General features: G+C 47.1%; 1 protein-coding gene across 2 annotated transcripts in view; it reads right to left on the bottom strand.

Annotated features, from left to right (window-relative positions):
* The window catches only part of LOC100538523 (tetraspanin-15-like), a 37,902-nt gene extending 19,400 nt beyond the window's left edge, over positions 1-18,502 (bottom strand). Inside the window, exons 1-3 of one of the 2 annotated variants that reach the window (XM_010723158.3) lie at positions 17,687-18,494; positions 11,635-11,820; positions 1,330-1,404 (exon numbers count right to left, since the gene is read on the bottom strand). In XM_010723158.3, the coding sequence (XP_010721460.1) occupies positions 1,330-1,404; positions 11,635-11,820; positions 17,687-17,773 (348 nt within the window). In that variant the 5' untranslated portion in view covers positions 17,774-18,494. Of the gene's footprint in view, positions 1-1,329; positions 1,405-11,634; positions 11,821-17,686 lie in introns of both variants that reach the window. The other variant, XM_010723159.3, reaches the window with a different exon arrangement.
* Between the last annotated feature and the right edge of the window lie 3,221 nt (positions 18,503-21,723).

Genomic DNA, 21,723 nt, shown 5'->3' with positions numbered 1-21,723 from the left:
GATGGGCTCACCCTGCAATCCCATCATCTTCCCATACGATCCCAAGATGGGGACAGCATCCCAAATGAGATCTCAGCTCCAAGAGCTGGAGATAACGCTGCAGAGAGGACACCAAACGTGTTATAATCCCCCAAACCATCTGCATATCAACAGAGTGCACTACAATACTCAGCAGAGCAAGACCACTGTGCTCATTCCTCGTCAGCTCCCCCTACTTATTTAATACAAAACCCAATCAAATCTCCATGACTAGCTTGACAAGCATTGCCCCAAATGCACATTTGTGCCTCCTCACAATTTTAGGTCGGGTGGTTCATCACTTGTTGGGTCTCTTTTCTCTCCGCCCCGCTGTTTGATTTCCAAATTACACATTAGATTTAAATTAAGGGATGATTTATGCACTAATGGTTTGATTCATCCCCTGAGTTTTCCTGCAAAGCTGTGATCCCCTCTCCTGCTGCACAGGGCGGTGCTGAGCATCATCAGTACAGGGGAACAAAGGTGGAGAGAAGGAGCAAAGTCAGCAATTTTGTAACATGTTCTATGAAAATACAGCCAGCACGTGCTGTGCCAGCACATATTGATTTCCTTTACGTGGGAAGGACTCAAGTGCTCTGATTTTCCTTATAGAATCACATCTCTCCACTGGTGCCCTGACACCCAGGTTTTTGGAGAGCTGCTGGACAGAGCTGGCTGCAGCATCCATTCATTCTCCTCCCCTTCCACTTTGGGTCTCACCAAGCGCCTGAATTCCAAACCCAGCCCCAGCCCATAAGCCTTTGAAGGCTTGAAAGCATCAATTTGTCTCTACAAAAGTGAATTGATGTTTAGAGCCCTTATGTACATATTTTGGATGTTGTTCTCCTGGCTTGCACATCCCTCCATCCAGCAGAGGCTGAGATTTGATATTTAATTGTATGATTGATTACAATAGTAAAATAAAACTGAATACAGTGTGGTTTCTTCAGCAGAAGCTGGGCAGCCAGGAATATTTCCATTGGAAGTATTTACCAGTCTTGCTGGTTCAGCTATAACTCAAACCTGTCCTTGCACACAAGCCAGCAGTTAATGTAATTGAGACAAGGAGCTTGATGAGAAGCACAAGAATTTTTGGCTGGGAGTCTGTATGGGAGCTGCTGCATGGTAGGAGCTCTGGAGTGCAAGGTGCAGCCTGAGAAGAACAAGAACAACCAACATCTTCCATTCTTAGCTCATAGGCAGATATATACACAAGGTGAGAAGGAAATTTCCCCCCAACATGCATAGGGCTGCAGCTTGTCACTGTGCTAAGCCAAGGAGCAGCTCCTCCAGCCTCCTGATGGCACTCACCTTGTTTTCAAAGATGATTTCAATGAATATCAGCAGCAGCTCTGTGATGAAGATCACCAGAAGGACCCAAAAGAACTGGAAAGAGACAGAGGAGGATTAGCCCTGCTGCAAGCCAGGCTGTGTCCGCTGCCAGCAGTTAGCTGTGATGAGAGAGAGCTGGAAACCAAAGGATGCTCAGAGACACTTAGAAATCAGATCATTTCATTACGATCTCCCCAGGGAGCTCCAAATCTCCTCCAAAGATATCAGTCCTAAATTTGCTATCCGGTAGAATGAATGGCAGGAAGGAAGGATGGATCAAAAAAGAAACCAAATGTAATTTGGATGGCTAAATTCTGCGTGGGGAAACAGGCAAAATGGATGCAGTGGAAGAAAGTATTTCCTCTGAGTGGATATAGATGTGCAGAGAAATGCCAACATCTATTATGATGGAATGCCAGTCCTTGGCTGAACATTGATGTTTCCAGGCCAGGCATCCAATGGAAAGTTCTCCTTCCCCAGAGCAGGGCAGTAACTACATCTCTGACAGACTGATGGTGGCAAAAAAAACTTGATCTGGAAATTGGTGCCCTGATGAAGCAAACAACTTCAGCTGGGAGGTTTGTTATTCCAGCAGCCCAACTCCTAAAGCCTCAGTCCTGTGTGAGAGATCCCATCTGGGACTGCACCCAACTTTGCAGAGGATGGACAGCAAAGCTCTGTTTGGCTCACATGCATCGATCTCCCCAACATTACCTTCCTCTGTGGCTCTGGAGACTCACCAGTAAAAGGAAGGTGAAAGTTACCATGGTAACCAGCTAAAAATCCAAAACAAAAATGGAAAAAAATAAAAAATAAAGCGAGTGGAGGTAAATTATTACCATGATATTCACTTTGGCCACTGGTTTATTAGCAGAGCCTTGTTATGAAGCAGACATTGCACGGATCCGTGTGCCCAGAAATTATTTCCCAAGCTCAGTGAGACCAAAGCACCCCTGCAGCAGCAGCCTGCTTGGTGTGCAAACCCCAAACTGCAGGGTTCTCATTAACCACCCCTGGCTGAGTTGTGCACCATGCTTGTTTGCTAACAGCCAACCAGTGCAGTCCCACTGGAGAAGCAGCACTGCTTTTCCCATCAGCTAAATCAGCTTCTAATGGGCCAAGTTTAATTAGGCGGGGAATCCTGTAACCAAACAACCATTATCCCACAGTCAGAGACAACACAGCACGCATCAAACCCGATGGAAAAGGAATGTGAGTCAGCAGGAAGCCCGGGGTGATGCAGTTGAGTCTTCCTCATGTTTTGGCCATTGAGTGCTGCACACCGATTTCTTTGTCTCCCACTCCATCTCATTCTTGTGGTCTGTTTCTGCTGCACAGCTTGTCAAGTCAAGGCATAAAAAGCAAGATTCACGTAATGTAATCCAGCCTGCTCCATGCATATTGAAATCAAGGTTAATATTTCATGTCCAGGAGTCTTGCCTGGTTTATGGACAAACGTGGCCATATTTTGGATAAGTCCAGGGGATGTCAGCTGTACCTGGCTGTTTAGAAAAATGACTGCTTTCAAATACTTCATCAGATGAGGTTCACAGCTATTAAAGCCCTTTGCTTCCATGAGAGCAGCGGGTGAATGGATGAAAATGAATGAAAAGTGCAACTTCTGTGTCAGAAAGACAGACACAGAAAGGGAGAAGCTGGCAGAGGCTGATTGCCAATCCTTCCAAGAGGCAAAGTGCAAACCTGGGGGTCATGCAGGTTATGCCCCAGCTGCCCTGGACACCATGCAACGTTTCCCTTATCACGTACAGAAGGCTGGCAAGGAAAGCAGCTACAAACCCCATCTCCAGCTTTGCAGGCGTTCAGCCTGAATGAAAACCAAGCAGTGGCTGAATGGAGCAGGCAGACCCTTCACTGACTGCACTGACAAAGCAGAAAGTGCCTTTTGTTGTTGCTTTCTCAAGGACTGCAGCAACCATCAGTAATAGGAACACGTGTGTAGGAGCAAAAACGTTGTCAATGTCTGCAATCACCCTTCTTACGAACGCATCGCAGCCTTTGCTACCTGCCAGACCAGGCATGAATAAAACAGCATTTTACTTTTCTTAAAAAGGCTCCAGCTGCACAGTGACTGAGCAAAAACCGACCCTAAGTAGCATCTAATCCTGCCTTGAATTCCTGTAGGTTTGCAGCAAGCTGGAAAAAAAAAAAAAATCATAAAGTGAAAAAAAAAAATAAATCGCAAAGCAAAAGCAGCGCGCTGAGGAGCTGCAGAGCGTGAAGCAAAACACTTCACAAAGAAAAAATAGCCTTAAAAAACCCTCAACTGCCAATTTATCTTGCTCAAGATGTCTGGCAAAGGGAAAAGATTCTCAGTTGTCATTAAATTAACACTTGCTGCAGTCAGCTGCCCTTAACGAAGCTCATCGCTTTGCATACACCTGGAGCTGTGCTTCCCAGGTAGCCTCCCAGCGCTCTTTCTACCATCTCCTTGTGTCAGGTGGGATGTTTTGCTGCAAAGTTTGCTCTCCCAGAAGCTTAAAGATCACCTGAAATCCTTGGTTGGTGCACAGCAAGCACTTCTAGATGTGGGATGGATTCATAGAGGAGTGCAAAGCTGAAAGTGTTTCGTTTCCAGAGCACGGGCATCACGCAGCCATCTCCAATTTGCAGCTTAAACACACCCTGGGCAGAAAGGATTGCTATGGGTCAGGGATGGGTGGGTATTTCTGGAAGGTTGGATGCCTCGGGGTGAATAAACCATGCAGGGATTCCAGCCTATGCAAAGTGCCTGCAGCCGTGGGTGGAGGCAGAGCATTGCTCCCTGCTGCTGAGCTCTCAGCACTCTCATGGCCACAAGAGGCTCAAATCTGCTGAGGTGACATGAATGGCATTTGGGATGATAAAGGAATGCTCTGTTTGCCAGGGATGTGGAAGGGAAAGGATGCAGCCACAAGGATGGGAGAGAGCTCCTGGAGCCATATAGAATAGAACCATAGAACCATTAGGGGTAGAAAGGACCTCCAAGACCACCCAGTCCAGCCATCCACCCATCACCAGTGTTTCCCTCAGTAATGTCAAGGCCCATCTAAATGTCTCTTGAACACCTGCAGGGATGGTGACACCACTCAATCCAGCTTTCTCTTTCAGATAAGTTTTTCCTAACGTCCAACCTGAGGCACGAGAGAGGTTTATTTAATACAAGCATCCTCATGGAATGTTTTATCCTTGTTGTGAGCACCATTAAGCCTCCCACTGGAATGGAACTGTTATGCATTCACAAAAATATGTCACCATATCTTATTTTTGTCCATTTCTATACTTGCTTCCCAAGGGAAGGAGCTCAGGCAGCCCACTGAAGCCTATACAGGAAAAGGGTTGGGATCTGCTAACACCAGCAACAGGTTGGCAAGGGATGGAAAACCTGGAATTGTTGCCAAGATGAAAAGAAACTCATGCAATTTACCTTCTCTTCCTGTGAATCACAACCTGGGAGGGAGGGGTTACACACACAGGAGTCTGCAGCAAAGCAATCCTTTGGTTTTGGACATCTGGAGAGGGAAGTGGTTATTTCTTCTGAGACTACAGAGCACCTTCTTCTATAGAAAAACAGCAATAACCCCCTCTGTCACTGTGGTGCCTGGGATGCTGCTTCATGCACTGTGGTGTTTTAGTTACAGGACATGCAATTTGCCTCTCCTGCCCCTCTGCCCATCCACTTCACTGGGTTTCACACGTGCATTTGCCAAGCTTTGAGTTGAAATACACATTTCCTTTATGCTTCATCATCTGAATGACCAAGAAATCTGTTTTCAACTCCCAGAGGTCTGGCAGCCTTGTAAATAGTTGGCTGGGATGACCCAAGAGCCCCAAGCACACAGCTTGGTCCTTCCCCACCCAACAGATATGCAGCCCTGCCTGCACCCTGTCCTGTAGATGCCAGCTCTCAAGACCAAATATGCCCCTCTCTGCTCCCCACACCTATCAGAAAAGCATTTCTTTCCCTCATTTGGGTTTTTACAGACTTTCAGCCTCTACCAGATTGCCATCACCTCCATCTTGGCAAAAGTCCTGTGACCTGGAACAGGAACAGGTTGCCCAAGGAGGCTGTGGATGCCCCATCCCTGCAGGCATTCAAGGCCAGGCTGGATGTGGCTCTGGGCAGCCTGGGCTGCTGGTTGGCGACCTGCACACAGCAGGGGTTGGAACCAGATGATCACTGTGGTCCTTTTCAACCCAGGCCATTCTATGATTCTACAACCCTCCACTCCCATCCAGAGACCAAGACAGATGTTGCAGTGCACCAGGCAGAGCTACAACATGCTCATGCCCCCCTAAAAAAACACACAAAAGGAGGGTTTTATGAAGCCCCACTGATTCACTGCAAGGAGGGCTGTTGTTATTGCAGTTGCTGACACAGGGATGAGATTAAAAAAGAAAGAAACCTGCACGAGAAACAAAACGGAGCAAGCACCAAGTAAAAGAACACAACGTGCTGGGAGTTTGCTGGTGATGCTCAACATAAGAGCCCTGGGAGGGATAAAGCATGCCTTTTGTTGCTTGCAAAACCATCCCGAACCACTCCTAGAATGACAGCGAATGGAGACACAGCAAGAAATTGAATGTGAAAGTGGAAATAATCAGTGTGGCAAAGGAATCATTCACTCCTGCAGGGCTCCAGCTCACTCGTTTCCTCCGGAGTCAAACCTGGGCCAAGCAAATCCCCATTGAAAGCACATCGCAGTGATTAAAGAGCCCCAATCAAGTGGTGACTAACCCATAAAGAAGGAGATCAGCCACTACTGCCTGCAGAAAGTTCCTCTTGCTGCCCTGGGGTTCCTGCTTTGTCTCAGTCAAATGAAATTATAATGATTGTAATAATGATAATGCAAAAAAAAAAAAAAAAGGATTCAAAGGAGAACTAATTAAGAAGGCTGGGAGGCCCTTGCAAAGCTTTTTCTGACTATATATTTTCCTGGGATTGTTGTGTTGGAAAGTTGGCAGATCTGCCCCACTGCTGAGAGTGCAGCGGATGAGCCCAGATCACAGAGCAGCTCAGCCCCAAATCCTGTCCCACCTCATCTCATCCAGGCTGTGCTCCTTTCACCCCAAGCATTTGCTCCAGGGCTGGTGATGGGCTCAGCTCCCCTGAAATCCTGAACACTCACTGCTACGCAAACCTCAGGCTCACTCATTTATCCCCACCTCCTATGCAGCAAAGCAGAAAAATCAAGCCAGTGGTGGTTTTGCTTAGAGAGCCTCTAATCAGAGCACTGTATAATCAGTGGGCTTAGCAAGGAAATGTATGTAGATCCCCAAACAAACCTCTGTGGGAAGGAGTTTCTTCATTACTTTCTCCAGTGGGCTCTATTTGCGTGCTGATTACCAGGAATTGCCTTTTGGGGGTTTTGACCAACACCACTGAAAGCTGCTGATATTGAAGTATCCAGAGGGAGCTTTCCCTGCTGATGCAAAGTCTGCACCCCGAGGAGCAGCAAGCTTTGAACCCTAGGAAGCAAAGACAGACCCCAGGCTGCAAAGAGCAATAGGAGACTGCAGTGATGCTCCAGTTAACTTTCAACCTACAGGGAGAAAAAGGAGGACAAAGTCCTGGTGACCTGCTTGCACCAGCAGTTGCAACACTGGATGCAGCTGTGTGGCAGCATTTCTCATTTGTGGCAGCATTTCAGCCCTGCTTGAAACAGCATCCAATGGGACAAAGCAAGCAGCAGGGTCTCTTGCCATGGCCAAGGCAGAAGGAACAAACCTTTTGCTTTGCTTATACCCTAACCTTAACCCCAAACCCTAACCTTAAACCCTAGATCCTAAAACCCAACCCTAACCCCAAACCTATCCCTAAACTCTAACCCTAACCCCAACCCAAACCTTAATCCTAATCCCAACTCCAGTCCTAGCTCTAATCCTAAATGTAACCTTAACCCCTAACTCTGACCCTATCCCTAAACCCCAAACCTAACCCAGCATAGCACAGGGACAGTGTGTGCAGCCCTCAGGAGTGCTTCTATACAGCAGATATTCAAGGGACTGCTTCTTTTTGCTGGCCTGGAGCTGAGCATCCCATGGTTAATGGTTGAACCACGTACCCCACACAAATGCTTTGCCCCAACTGAGAACCATGGAATCTTGTGGAATTAGCCTGAATCAAGTATGTGAGGAGTTGGGAGTGCAAGCAGTGCACCCACAAGCACTACTTCTTTTAAATTGCTTTATGTAGTGCTTCCAGATGTGGAAAAAAACAAGTGGAAGTTGCCATTCACTGATGTTTTCACATCTGCTGCCTTAGAGCTGGTTGAAGTGGCTGCTGTTGGTAATGAATTAGTGCTGGCGATGTGGCAGAGGGATGCTCTGCAGGGCTTCGCTGCAACAGAGATTTTCTGTGTCATTTTTGCCCTTTTTTTCCATCTGCTTGGGAACAAAACCAGCTGCTCAGCCCCGCTCAGATGTCAGAATGCTCCTTCACACACGTGCCCCTCTGATTGCTTTTGTTCAGCAACAGTGAGGGCCACAAAGCTTCAAATCACTGTAGTATCTGACTGTCTTCGAGGGGGAATTTGTCTTGCTGGGAGGACAATTCTCCACTCACACAATAGCTCTGTGATTGCCACCCACTTCCCAGAGTTTGCTCCCTCTCCAAATTCACTCCCCTCTCCAAACCTGAAAAGGAGACATTTGCTAGCATTTAATCTCCCTATTTACACGTGCAATCAGAAGCTGCAGAAGGAAAAGACACACTCCAAGCCCTGCTTTGGAAGTCGTGTCCTGGCCTCAGAGGAAAAATAATAAGGAAAAAGAAAAAGCAAATTAAATAAAAGTCAAAGCTGCAAGCGGTTGCCTGTTTGCTTTTCACATCTTGGCACTGCTTACACTTGGAAACAGCATATGGATCAACAAATATATCTGTATTTATACATATATATATACACACACACACATAGATATATACATATAACTTGCAGGAGTCCACAAGAGTGAACACAGCAGCCGATCTCTTGCTGCAGACCCAAAGTCAAATCCTGCCCTGTGTGATCAGTGTGGGCAAACACAAGACAGAAAAAGAGGGACCCAAAAGGCTCACCAAAAAGAAGGGAGGCAAGTTGGATTTCTGCTCCTACTTGAGCTTTTGTTTCTCTCTTGCTCTGCATAGAACAAATGCAAATCTGCAGCAGCTGGGCTTTTCCCAGCAGGGAAGAGATGCAGGGAGCAGCCTTTCCCCTGGCATTTCCAGATCTTACACCAAACCAACTCAGTTCCCACAGCCATCTAGCTGAGCAAGAGTAATACTGATTTTAAATCAATTTGCTAAACCGTTCTGAACTTCCTGAGAACAGAAGTAGGCTGTCTTTATCAGACAGTTTCTGATTATTCAAGCCTGGAACAGCAAATGAAAACTTGATGGCCAAGCAGAAGCTCCTAACCCACTTTTAAGTGCAAGTCTTCCCAACATGTTGGCCAACCCTGGACCCCTCCATGGTGCTCACATTGGAATTGTGTGTCAGTGTTTCTATTCAGGTGCAAGCTGATGGGTTTTCATGGAGCACAGAAATATTTTCTGCTAAATAGAGAAGAACTTACTGCTCTCTGAATGAGCAAGGCATATTTTTGGATGTAGAGGCAATTCAATTTTTATCAGTGATTTTAAGTTCAAAGCAATTTTTTTGCTCATCACTGTGAGTGTGTGGTCCCAGGAAATGGCAGGAACATGTGTTCAAGCCAGCTACAATACATCTCTACGTGTGATTTCTTTGGGGATCATGCACTGTGTTTCCATAAATATCAATACACACAATTTTATTCTGTCTTTTTGTACATTCTCCAGGGTCTGCCCTGAGCCTGCTTTTGGAGCCCAGGGATGAGCTCCCTTCCCCGTGGTCCCTGCAACATCAAATTCCCCACCAAGGTCAATTGACTGCAAAGTTCACTAAGAAATAATGTCTTTTCAAGGCTCTGCCTGGAGAAACTTGAAAGAAAAATGGTGTGAAACCATTCCTGCAAAAGGAAAGCGACCCTGGATGGGTTGGTGCATGGGAGACCACGTCTTCTCTGATGCAACCAAGGAAGAATTGAAAGGAGCCCCTCCAAATCGAGCAGCTGGAAACTTCCTACAGATTCATGGCCTGAGCACTCACTTCTGAATGATGGATAGAAACACTAATGCACAGTTCCAACATAAAAACAATGGAGAGTTCCAGGGCTGGCCAACATGCTTTTGCTGATATGAGCTGGTGAAAGCACAAAAAGGCACTAAGTAATTCAGTGCCATAAAACTGTACTAGCATCAATGGTCTTTCCAGTCTCACTAGGGAACTGTTGTAAGCTAATGGTATGAAGAGCTTCTGCTGGGTAAAGTGCACCTCCACTGGGAAAGGCTGTTGTTATCTTCTTTGTGCTGATGCTCATCAAGCTGAATAGATCTGTAGAGGAAACAGCGTTTCAGCTCAAAGACAGGGAACTAGGTTTGATTCATTACTAGAAATATCATTTCCCCTATTTGCTGCTAGAAAAGGGATCATTGATGTGACTTTGGGCCATTTGTGCCACTCTGCAGCCAACAACAGTTGACCAAGGAGCCTTGAGTAACCCTAAAAAAACAAAATCACAATGTATTTCAACACACAAAGTCAACACCCCCCTTCTTACATCCTAGCCAAAAGAGCTGCAAGGGTTGTTGGGCTTGATAACTTGCACATGCTTTACTTTATTTATTCCACACAGCAGGCGTGAAGCTGGTTATATCTAAAGGGAGACAAAAGCAACCCAAATGGGCAGGATTACTTTTTTCTCAGCTGTGACACTACAGAATTGATTTGACTGACAAGCTGTGAAATGCAGTTAATGAGCTTGGGTTTCTGTAGGCCCTGGTTGCTACAAGGATGACAGTTCCTACCCTCTGATGTGTCAATTTCCCACTTCTAAAGTCAGCCAAAGAAAAAGAGTATTAGCTGTGAAACTTAAGGAAGTATTAGCAGAGGAAGGATAATATTATCAGAAATTTGAAGTAATTATCCTTCTTTGGAATAATCCTCCAGAGGATGAACACAATGCCATGTAGTTGAAAAGTGAGATGGAGGAAAAAAGAAGATGTAATTTACTCGACAAGCAACAGAACTTCAGCTTTGGCAGAAAAATGTCATCTGGGTTTATGTCATAAAGAAACACAGAGCTTTTCCTGTTGTTTGGACAGACAACAGAAAGAGGGTTATGTTCTAGAGATATAAGTCAGCCCAGGCAAATGCCTACTGGGATAACGCGGAATTCACAAAGAAAGATAAAATTAATTAAAAATTATTATTATTTTTAGCAAGCTAGCTATTGGGGCTACTTAAATACCACAGTTTAAATACCTGGACAGCACTGATCTGGCCACTAATTTAGAGACTCCTTCAAACACAGAGTCAGGAGGTGACTCATTCAGAGCTCTCCAACAGAGCACATGATATCACACTGCAATAGAGAGCAGCTTCGATCCCAGCCCCCTTCCTCAATGCAGTGCAAACAACCACCGACCACACGTGGCATGAAACAAGATATATTGGAAAGCACTGATATTTTCAGCCAGTAACACAGGAGCAAAGACAATATGGGCTTCCTGATCTGTATTAATTTGAGATGCAAATGCTGAGCAATTTTTAAAAGCAATATTGCAAGCCAGTGGAAGGGAGTGCTGGCTTCCCAGTGTTTGATTTTAATAAGCGAATCAGCTCAAATCAGTGGGAGGGGAGGCTGTTATGGGGGTCATTAGCATGCAAGGCACACAGACACCAGCAGGAAGACTCTGTAGACCAGCACAGAATATTCATCCAAAAGCATCTTCCTCACTGAGAGAGCATTGGTCACAGCTGAAAAACCAACTGAGCTGTCACCGAGTTTGTCAGTGGATGACAGCCTGGGCTGAGCATGATGGATGAGTACGTCCCCATTTGCAGGCATTTGCTTATAACCTGCAGCCTCAAGCTCCTTGCTGGGGTCTAGCACCAGATCTGCAGGTTGGCGGCTCTGCCTATAGCAGGGGGGTTGGAACTTGATGATCCTTGGAGCCCCTTCCAATCCAAGCCTTTCTATGATTCTGTTGGCATCCTTGCTGCCCCAGGAGGAAGGCAGCAGCTTCCCAACGATATGGATAACTGGGTGCCAGCTCTGCAATCTGTACATGTAACTTCTCCCCATTACTGTCCACTGGCTTCACTGCTGAGCAAAAAGCATCAAGGGGCATACCCTTACTGTAATTCATGGTAATGACTCATTAGGATACGTTAATTTTCCTCCTTGAAACCAACCAGACCAACCCGGCAGCAGCGCCAGCCTTACTATCTTCAGAAGTGTCCGGTTGTCCCTGAGGCTCCCCACCATGCCGACGAAGGAGACGCTGAACATGGTGAAGCCCAGCAGAAGCAGGATGATGGCTGGAGCAAGGAACATCCCTTCCAAGGTTTTGTGCTTCTGCCTCTCCACTTCGGCATAAATCCCAATGCACAGGATCACGAGGCCGATGATCTACGAGGAAAGTGTGAGATGTGCATCAGATGCCGAAGGGAAAAATCAGAAACTCTGAGGAAAAGATGGAGGTGGAAGAGGTCCCAGAGGAAAAAAATGTCCAGTGTACTGCTAGATAAAAACATAACATGATGAGTGAGCTGATGGGTCAGACCCAAAGGGTGATTGATAGAAATGGGGTTCTGTGAGGGTTCCATCTCCCTCCATGGCAGTCCTACATCTCCCTCACAAAGGAGCTGCATTTTGCAAGGTTTTTCCTTTCCCCATCCCACTCAATACTGACCCTTGCCCTGGGTTTACAGACCCTGTCTATATCGATACTGCCAGCCCATCCACCCAAACTCCCACCCTCACACAGACCAGTCCCCCAAATTACTCATTCCACTCCAACACCTCCCTCAAGCACCACCTTGTACCAAAACCCACGGCAAGCCACTCGATCACTGTGCCATGGATGAAAAACATCATCAAATGTAGCAACGGATTATTTATGACCATCTTCCTCCCCTCTCTCCAATAAAACAGCCCTAATTGAAAAAGAGAGCCCAAGGGTGCCAGGATAAAACAGGGCTCTGAAAAGGGCTCTTTTCATCTCTTTGGTTCATAGAGATGAAAGCCAACACAGAGATTTGAAGTGCTCAGAGCTGTCAGAAGCCATTCCTAGCACAACCAGCATGAAGCTGACTCCTGGAAAGGTCAGAGAGGAAAGCAAGGAGCATCCCAAGTGATTTTCCTGCTGCTTTTTGCGGCTCCCCCACCCTGAATCTCAGTGGGAAAATACTGCACGAAAGCCTCAGTCAACAAGGAGAAAATCTCCTTTTCTCACTCCTTTTCCATTGCTTTACCTTTCCAAGAGGCTCCATTTCTCCTTAATGAGTTCACTCAAACCCTTCTGGAATGATTTATTTTCTTCTCTACTCTGGTTGGACTCTATTTGTGGAGTTACTGTACTCAGTTTATGTTTACCCATCACTGTCCACTTCCAGGCTACATCTCACTTATAGAGAAACTGAAATCTCCCAGAAAGTCAAGTCCAGATCTGTGATATGTGCAGATTGTTCAGCTGGTTGAAACTAAACAGGTGGGCCTAACGGGTTTTTCATCCATTTTCTTCTTTATCCTTTATTTTAAGCACCGGCTTGGCATGTTGGGATGAGGCTTGATGTAATGCTTCTCTCTTACAGCACGTCCCAGGAGTTAGATGTGCACACCATGCTTGTAATCTCCACTGTTCCTCCAGCATGCCAATCAGAAACACTTTCTCCTTTTTAATTAATGATCTGTGATGCAAATTAGGGAAGAGACCACGGAAAACATATAAAAGAAACCCAGGAGTGGGGCTGAGGGCTGGGCACTGGAGGGACAGATGAAGCATCTTACACAGACTGGGCTTCACCTGCTACCAAGGGAGAGAAAACGGAGGGTTTTCAGGATGCATTGCTTAACAACAGCCTTCCCAGGGCTGAACGGCTCCTTGAAACATTTCAAGCATGTGGCATGCAGGAGTCCTTCCTCCCAGCATCACCGTAGCCCCAGACAGCCCTGTGCACACACCTCTAAATTTTCTCTTACCCAAGATTAACAAGTGAACTAGAAGAACTAGAATTAGCAAAAACTCGGCTGCTCTGCCTGAATTTCTCATCTCTCTCTGCTCAGCCCTCGGCTTATGAAGTCCCCCAGCATTCTGCAACCTGTTCTGCTAAGGGTTGCCACCGCAGGCTGGAACTTCTAGTTAGAAATAAAATGAGTTGCTGCTACTCAAAGCACCTTCAGGCACCTCACAGAGCAACATACACCCTGAGGGAAGGGATGGATATACCAGAACCTCTCCCAGCAATGGGAGATTGCAAGGAATTAGCAGTGGAACCAGGAATATGATGAGTTTCCTAAGGACGAGAGAGGATCGATGCCCTAAGGACAAGAGGGAACTGAAGGGTGGCAAAGGGATTTTGATGAAAAATAGCTGGGGAAAAAAATTCCCTGAAAAGCAATGTTTCTACTGAGAAACAGTGGATTATGGAGCAAATTGGCAGTGTCAAAGCCTTTGCTAGGATCTGTGCAGCAACATGCACTTCACAAATGAGATCATCAGCTGAAGAAGACTGATGCACTGAAAGCAGCAGGAAGAGATTGCACCACCCCCTGCAAAGCCTGGCTGCTCTGGTTTCCATCGCTGGGTTCATCTTGGAGGGGTTGTTTTTGCCATATGAATTCAGCCAGCACAGATCTTTCTGATTCCTGGCATCACAACTGCTTTCTACCACACACGCTCAATGACGTGCTAAGGTACATAATGAAGTCTGCCAGTAAATCCTCTGTAGCTGCACACCAATTGCCCAGTGATCACCTTAATGCAGTGCAAACTCCGAGGTAGCCAGCAGCTGCTTATAATGAATGCTCTGCAATGTATCCAAGAGAAAAAGCAAACCTTCACTTACTGACTAACGAGAGGATGATTATCCCATTTCTGCATAATAACTGTGGGATCAAACTGCTGCTGTGGAGAAAGACAGTGCTCTATCTGATGGCAAAAAAAGAAAAAGAAAAAAGAAAAAAAGAGCAGGGGGATTTTGAGGGCAGAATCTCTGCCAAAGCAGAGCAACTTCGCAGCCTGGCAGGGGCCAAGCAGCAGGCATGGCTCACCCCAGGGTGATCAGCATTAATTAGATGAGTCAGTGCTAATGCCAGGCATTAATTTCTCCTCATTCAGGAACACCGAAAGTCACAACAACAGTGGTTTCAAACCCGGGCAGACAGGTAATGTGTCCTAGTTTAGGCTGGAATAGGGTTAATTTTCTTCTTAGTAGATTGGACAGTGCTGCGCTTTGGATTTAGGATGAGGACAGCATTGATAACATGCTGATGTTTTAGTTATTTCTGAGCAGTGATTATGCTAAACAAAGGACTCAGCTTCTCGTGATGTGACAGAGGGGACAGGGGCTGAGGGGACAGAACCAGGATAGCTAGCCTGAACTGAACAGATAAAGAGACCAGAAAAAGGACACAAACTTTCACCCTATGGAGGCAACTCTTGTCAGCCACAAAGGGGAGATATCCCTTCAAGGAAGACCTGGTATGTTTCCCAAACAAATGAATATCCATGGAGAAAGGTACCTGGTACCAGAGGGAACTAGCTGTTCTGGAGGAGATGTGTGATGCTGACCTGGTCAATGAGCAGCCATCCCAAGATTCAGATGCCCACCACCCAACTCACTGGCACAAATGGCCTGGAAACAGAGAGAAGCCAAAGGTGGATGACATAGCTGTCTTGCTTCATCAACACGAAGAAAATCTCCCTTCCTCCCTCTGTCTGTGTGATGGCTGTGAAGAAACATTCCTAAGAGGTTCAGCAACTCAAAGAGAATCTATCTTCCTTCCCACCAGTACAGAGCAGTAGCTCATCCATTAGAAGTAAGAATTCCTCTGCTTGAAAAAGGATGTAGTAAGTACACACCATGATGCTTACCAATTTCCTTCCTTTTCTGTCCTATTAAACTGTTTTTATCTTAACTCATAGGTTTTACCTTTTGTTTCCACTCTCCCCATCCCTCCCGAGGTGGGAGGGAACACTGAGTGCATTCAGACATGAAAAAACAGAATGCTCCTGTTTGAAATAAAATTGAAAACAGAGCTACTCCACCTCCGACAAGCAGCCAGGACGATGAATGGTGTTAAATCTGATGGTATAAAAGCAGCCAGGAGGCCTGTGGCATGCTGGCTGTCACACACCTTCTGCCTCTCATCACATAAGCACAAATATCCAATGCCTGGCGGATGCAATGCAGAGAAAATAAAAAAAAAAACAGAGCTACCTGCAGGGTAACAGACCTATTTTGCTTATTTTCTTGGAGTGTAGACCAGGTCTCCAGCAGCTCTGGGAGTTGATGAAACCCTCAAGGGGGAAATGGGAGGTAGTGCAATGGGCTGTAATGGGCTCACAGCAGTGCTCCATAGGAAGCTCCAGCCCAACACACAGCTCTCCAGCCTCTGGGCAATTGGCTCCATGCCACTTGGTTTCAAGCCACTCTCTGGTTTATCCTACACTCCTTTGCTGATTCTCCCACCTATATGTATTTACTTTCATTACAGAAAAAGGCTGGAAAGGACCCAATGGTGTTCTTTTCTCCATTGAACCAATTCCCTGCAGGCTGGATAGAAGACCACATCACCTCCCCCTCCAAATCTCTTCAGTCCTTCCCAGTGAATTATTCTGAATGCTTCTCCATGGGAGGTGCTACATTTTCAAGGCCTTCACTCAAAGCAACAAGACGTGTCTGCACAGTAATTACTATCGAGCGCATTTGGCTGCAGCAAAACACAGCCCCCCATCACATCTGGTTAATGAGATGGGAGAGCTGCTGGATGGACACAGAGGCACTGCGTGCATCTCCAGAAGTGGGTCAGGGGGCTGGAAAGGCCGTGAGATCCGTGTGGATTCAATGGAGCAATGGACAGCACAGGGACCACCCTGGGGTCCTCAGTGAGCACACACATCCCTGGTTAAAGGCAGCTGGGTCAGAGCCATTCCAAATCACCTTTTTGCAGCTACTTCTCAGTGAATGAGGAATTACTGAGGCTCTTCTTGCTCGCAGGCTGGATCAGCCACACACTGCTGTGTACCCCACAGACTGCCCTGTCTCACTGTGCACCCACCCATCAGTGCATAGCATTGCACATCCCCTCACTAATCTGCACTGGCAAAGCACAGCCAAGAGCTATGGTCGGGCAGCTTGGAATTAAAACAAAACAGCACTTCCTCCTCATCCTTACGGCTGCTTTAAGGCATTTCCAGGAAAGCAAACCTCAGATCCCCTGCAGGAAACAAAACCCCAGTGACAGGGGGTGGTGATGAATCTCTCATTCACACTCAGAGGTGAGCACAAGTCTTCTGGCACCGTGAGATGATGCAGTTCACCAATCCCAGGAGTGAGAGCTGCCTTCCCATGAGCTCACTGATAGAACAAACAAATCAATAAGGGGCGAGGGAGGCATTTTCAAGCTTTGTTTGCAACCCTATTTACTCTTCAACCTGCCTAGGAACACCAGAGATATTTGTGCATTCAATTACACTGAAACAATTAGGCATGCATGCCACTACACACACCCAGGCAGCCAGAGTGCATGGGGCAAAGATGATTAATTAGCTGTCAGGGGGAAATACCTGTAAATACTATGGACTGGATTATGCAAGGTTAACCTCAGGAAGGAGCCAAGCTCACGTGGAATTTGTTAACCAGGGGTGCACAGAGCTCGGGTGAGGGGATTTCCTGCTGATTTCCTGGGCCTCAACACGTGCTTACACCTTCCAGCTGCAGGGGAACCCTCACCCCGACCTCATCTGCCTCAAAGATTTGAAACTGGTTAACAACAAGTGTTACTTTTCCTCTCAAAATAACCAGCCTGGTCCAAATAACCACCCCTGCCACATCCACGCCAATGGGTTCTGCCAGCTGCTCCAGCTCCATCCCTACCAAACCACGTGAAGGGAACAGCACTGCTGCCCGGTGACCCCTTGAGTGATCAAAGTGTTAAATCCGTGTTCGCTGAGTGCTTTGAAACACAGCTCGCTGCCACAGGGCATTTCCAGGAGCAGCTCTGGGGATGGGCTGTCCGAGGACGGTGCTCTTAAAGCCATCAAAAGCTGCAGTTTTCCTTACTATGGACCAGCTGGGACCCTTTTTTTCTTTTCTGCTCATGCAAAGCATGAGGGACTCTGCGAAACACACAGCACAGCACCAGGTTTTATAGTAGAGATTTGATGCCTGGAAGGAGGAAATTTAGACACTGGAACATGAAATTGAACCCATGGGGGTGGCACCGTGGGGGACAACAGGAGGAAAAACAGCAAAGCAACCCGAGCACCTACCGAGAAGAGAGTGGCATAGGTGGACAGAGCGAATTTGACGCTGTAGTAATAGAGGAGGGAGTTTCGGCACTCGGAGCCCTGTGCCATCCCGGGGCGGCCGCTCGCTGCCTGCCAGACCCTCCCTGCTCCGGCTGCTGGGGAGCGCAGACATGCGCCCGATGCTGCTGCACGCACCACCAGCCTTCAACTTGAACTGCTTCCTCCTGGCAGGAACCCAGCCTGAAAGAGGGAAGGCAGAAACACGAACAGCCGGAGTTAACCCTTTGCTGCGCCTGCTGCTCGCCTTTGTTGCCGAGATCGACGGCGGAGCTCTGTGCAGGAGGGTTTAATTCGGTGGGTTCTGCGGGGGTCTCCGGAAAATTGTTAATGGTGTTGCAGGCAGATCTCTTGGCACTTCCAGAGTGCTGGCAGAGCTGGGGGTGATCCTGCAGTGATGTGTCCTGCAGCAGCAGAGGGTGAGCGGCAGCCCCAAATGGAACAGAAATGGAGCAGATTTCCGCCAGGCGATCGGTTGGAGTTCAGTGCTGGAGAACAAAGTCCGTGTTTGCCTGCTGCAGATGGGGCAGAGCCTCTGCCTCAGCTCAGCCCCGAGCCCGCAGCTGCCTGGGTAAAAACATGGAAACAGAATAGAGGAGAAGGTGCCTGGAGCAGGAAAGCAGCAGTGTGAGACCATACAGGAGGGGTCTCCATATCAGCCTCCATAACATGGCTGTGAAAATGGAAAATGGGAGAGAAGATTGATATTTAACAAAAAGAGCAAAAGTGAGGCTGGAGGAGCTGGGAAACACTGGGACAGGTTAAGGGAAATGCAGCCACTGCTGTGATCTTGCTCCCTCGATGCTGGGAAGCACTTGGGATCACCCAGCAAAGGCAAAAACCTTCATTTCTGCAGTGTGCTGCAGTTTGGAGAAGTAAAGAAAAATGCATTGCTGTCCACTGTGTGGTTCATTGCCCTGGGAAATGTTTTAAAAAGCCCCATCAATTGATGGGGAAGGCAGCAGTGGTGCAGTGCTTCCCACTTGCAGAGAGAAATGGAGAATTATAGCGAGATTTGGAGAAGTGCTGTGACCCTGAGTGCTTGGCCCCATATTTACCCATCTATTGTGCTAGAGTTTCTCACATCAGGTCTTAGGAGATGAAGAGCAATTCAGCACAGCAAAAGAGCTTACACCACAGTCCTTTTGGCTCACCATCCTGCTTGCATTGGTTGTTACACAGGGACAGAGTAGGCTGGCTTCGGCGGTGCGTTGTCTTCCCTGATGGGAAGGGTCATAGAATAGAATCACAGAATCAAGGTTAGAAAAGATGTCTAAGATGCACAAGTCCAACCCCAACCCATCCCACCATGTCCACATCCCCACAGCTCTGTGTAGCTGTGCCAATGCATCATCCCTCTCTTAGAGAAGCATTTCCTAATATCCAACCTGAACCTCCCAGCACAACCCAGCATCACCTTTCTTATTGTTGTTACCTGGGAGAAGAGGCCGTTGGTTTCAGCCATTGATCAGCCCATCCAGATCCTTCTGCAGCACTTCCCTACCCTCACACAAGCCAACCCTTTCTCCCAACTTGGTGTCATCTGCAAACTTTGATGCAAGGTTTCTAAAATGATGGCATTTGGCTAATGCTTTATTTGACATCTTAAAGCCTGAAGCTCTCGAGCTGCACGCAGGAGCCATTCTTATTTCTTGGGCAGTGTGTACACCAAGCTGCCAGCTTCCAAATTAAATCACTGCATTTTGTAAGCCCAAGCTATATTTAACCATCAGCTCCCACCTTACATGTTGCCCTTCCTCACGCCAGGAGTCGTCTCAGCTTTGCTGTCCCCTCCTGTAGCATATGAAATCATTTAACAGATGCACCAGCAAATGAAAAGACTTTCCATGGTGCAATTGCATTGCTTGAATGACAGCTTGGCCTGCATTTTCCCAGACAGGCAGCAATTAAAGTGGAAATGTTAATCTGTGCTGCTGCAAACCACGGCGCAGCTGGCTCAATACCATCGTGAGCAGCCATCAAGAATAAAGTGAGCAGTGGGGATGGGAGGAGAAATCGTTCTGAGGAGTTAAGATAATAAGCAAGCAGCGCTGGGTGGTGATGAACAGGAATAAAACCGAAGCATTAATGTGCAATTTTCTGATTTGTAAAACTCTGATTACAGAAAGAGGGTGAAGAATGGGGCTGGGGGATGCCAGGCTCAGCATCATGCTGTGCCCATGCCGATGGCAAAGAGATGTGCAGCAGAGGCATTTCTGGCTCCTAGGGTTCAATTGCACTTGAGTATCCTCCTGGGTCAGCCAGTTCTGTAGAGCATCACTTCTAATTGCACAGCACAGAGCTGTCCTTCACAAACCTGCGTTCTCCCCTCGGGAACCAAGCAATGCTCCCAGCTTCAGCAGCCTGAAGCCCTGCAAGGAAAGCAGAGAGGGCAGGAGAGCATCACATTTACCATGTCTGCAAGGTTCATGAAGCCAGGAGTTTCTGCCTTTTCCCTGCAGCTCCTAAAGGTCCCATTCACTGTGTTCACTTGGTTTCTTTTCCCCTTTGTTCTCCTTATTTTTAGCCATCTTTGTGCTAAAAGCCCCAAAGACTCTGCTCCAAAGCCTTAAGTCACTGCTGTTCTCCCTCTTCATTAAAAGACCTCGCTAATTAACCCATATATAAATCAAATCATAAACTCGTTACATAGGTTCCCAGCACTAGGGATAATTAAGAACTTAAAACAATCCTTCTGTCTCTCAATCCCACCACGTGTTGAGGGTCCGGAAATACTGATGGAGGCTCTGCTGTGGCTTTCCTACTGTCCCTAATTCTCATTCTTGTGCTCAGATTTGGTCTCTTCGATTGGTGTTTCATACCTGGCCCTGACACACCGGCCTAAATATGCTAAATAGCAAAGCCATGGGACTGCAGAATTGACCCAGCAGCTTAGGGTTGGGAGTGGAGGAGGAATTCTGCCGCTCCTTTTTCAAAAGGACTCCAATAGATTCAGTTTTTAGTGGATTATCCTGAGCACATATACTCCATGTTGTTGCTTTTTCCCTTGTTTGTGCATATTTTCTTTTTTAAAAATCAAAAATCTTCCTGGAAGGTCCCCGAGCTCGTTATGATCCACCCAGCACAGAGCCAATGCAATCAGGCAGCTGTAATTTCAACCCTAGCAAACATCCCTCCTGTGGTTTGCTTACATTTTGGGAGGGAAAGTTTCCATGTGAGGATTGAACATGCCATCACAACAGAAGGTGATGGGTGGGAAAGACCCGGTGTCTCATTCAGCAATGCATCACTGCTGCTATCACAGAACTATTTGGCAGCTTAGGTGCGTAGCACACCGTTAAGCCACCAACACACAGCCTGGGAACCAGAGAAACTGCTGCTGCCTCGTGCTCAGCTGCACACAGGAGACACACAAGCTCTTCCCAAACTCCAACCTGTGCCAACACACTCCAACCCTACAGCAATAGAGAAAATAGAGAAAACCAAACCCTCAAAAGCAATAACAGCTTTCAATTTGCAGAAGTTATGTGTGGCTCAAGCACTAGTGCAGCTTCTGTTCTTTCCCAACCATGCAATCCAAAGTCAGAGCCCTGATGATAGGCAAGCATCCCCCAGGCCTGCTCTGCATGTGATGCTATGATTTGATGATCCCAACTCTGTTCTCAGCCCCAGACCTCCAAGAAATTAAGAACCTGAGCAGTGCCCTGTTGCTCCCAACCCATCCCAATTTCACACTGCACTTGTAGCAAACATCAGATTCTTTAACATACCTCAGAGGAGCATCTGAAGCCAATGTGATTAATGGGGAGGAAGAAAAGTCCCCATACTGGGTTGACTTAAAAGCTAAACAGCCAAACTCCAGTCTGAGCTCTGCACTGCAGCGTTAAGCACTCTGATCAGCCACACTGTAGAGAGAAAAGCCATCATGTCATGGTAGAAAACGATCCTGCCCACAAGTAGGAGCAGATTTTGGTGTGACACCATCCCTCCAAGCTTGCAATTTATCTCCATTCATCTACAAAGCAGCTCGAAGCCAGGTG

The sequence above is a fragment of the Meleagris gallopavo genome, chromosome 24 (assembly GCF_000146605.3).
Source record: "Meleagris gallopavo isolate NT-WF06-2002-E0010 breed Aviagen turkey brand Nicholas breeding stock chromosome 24, Turkey_5.1, whole genome shotgun sequence".
Lineage (NCBI taxonomy): Eukaryota > Metazoa > Chordata > Aves > Galliformes > Phasianidae > Meleagris > Meleagris gallopavo.
This window is presented reverse-complemented; position numbering and strand designations above follow the sequence as displayed.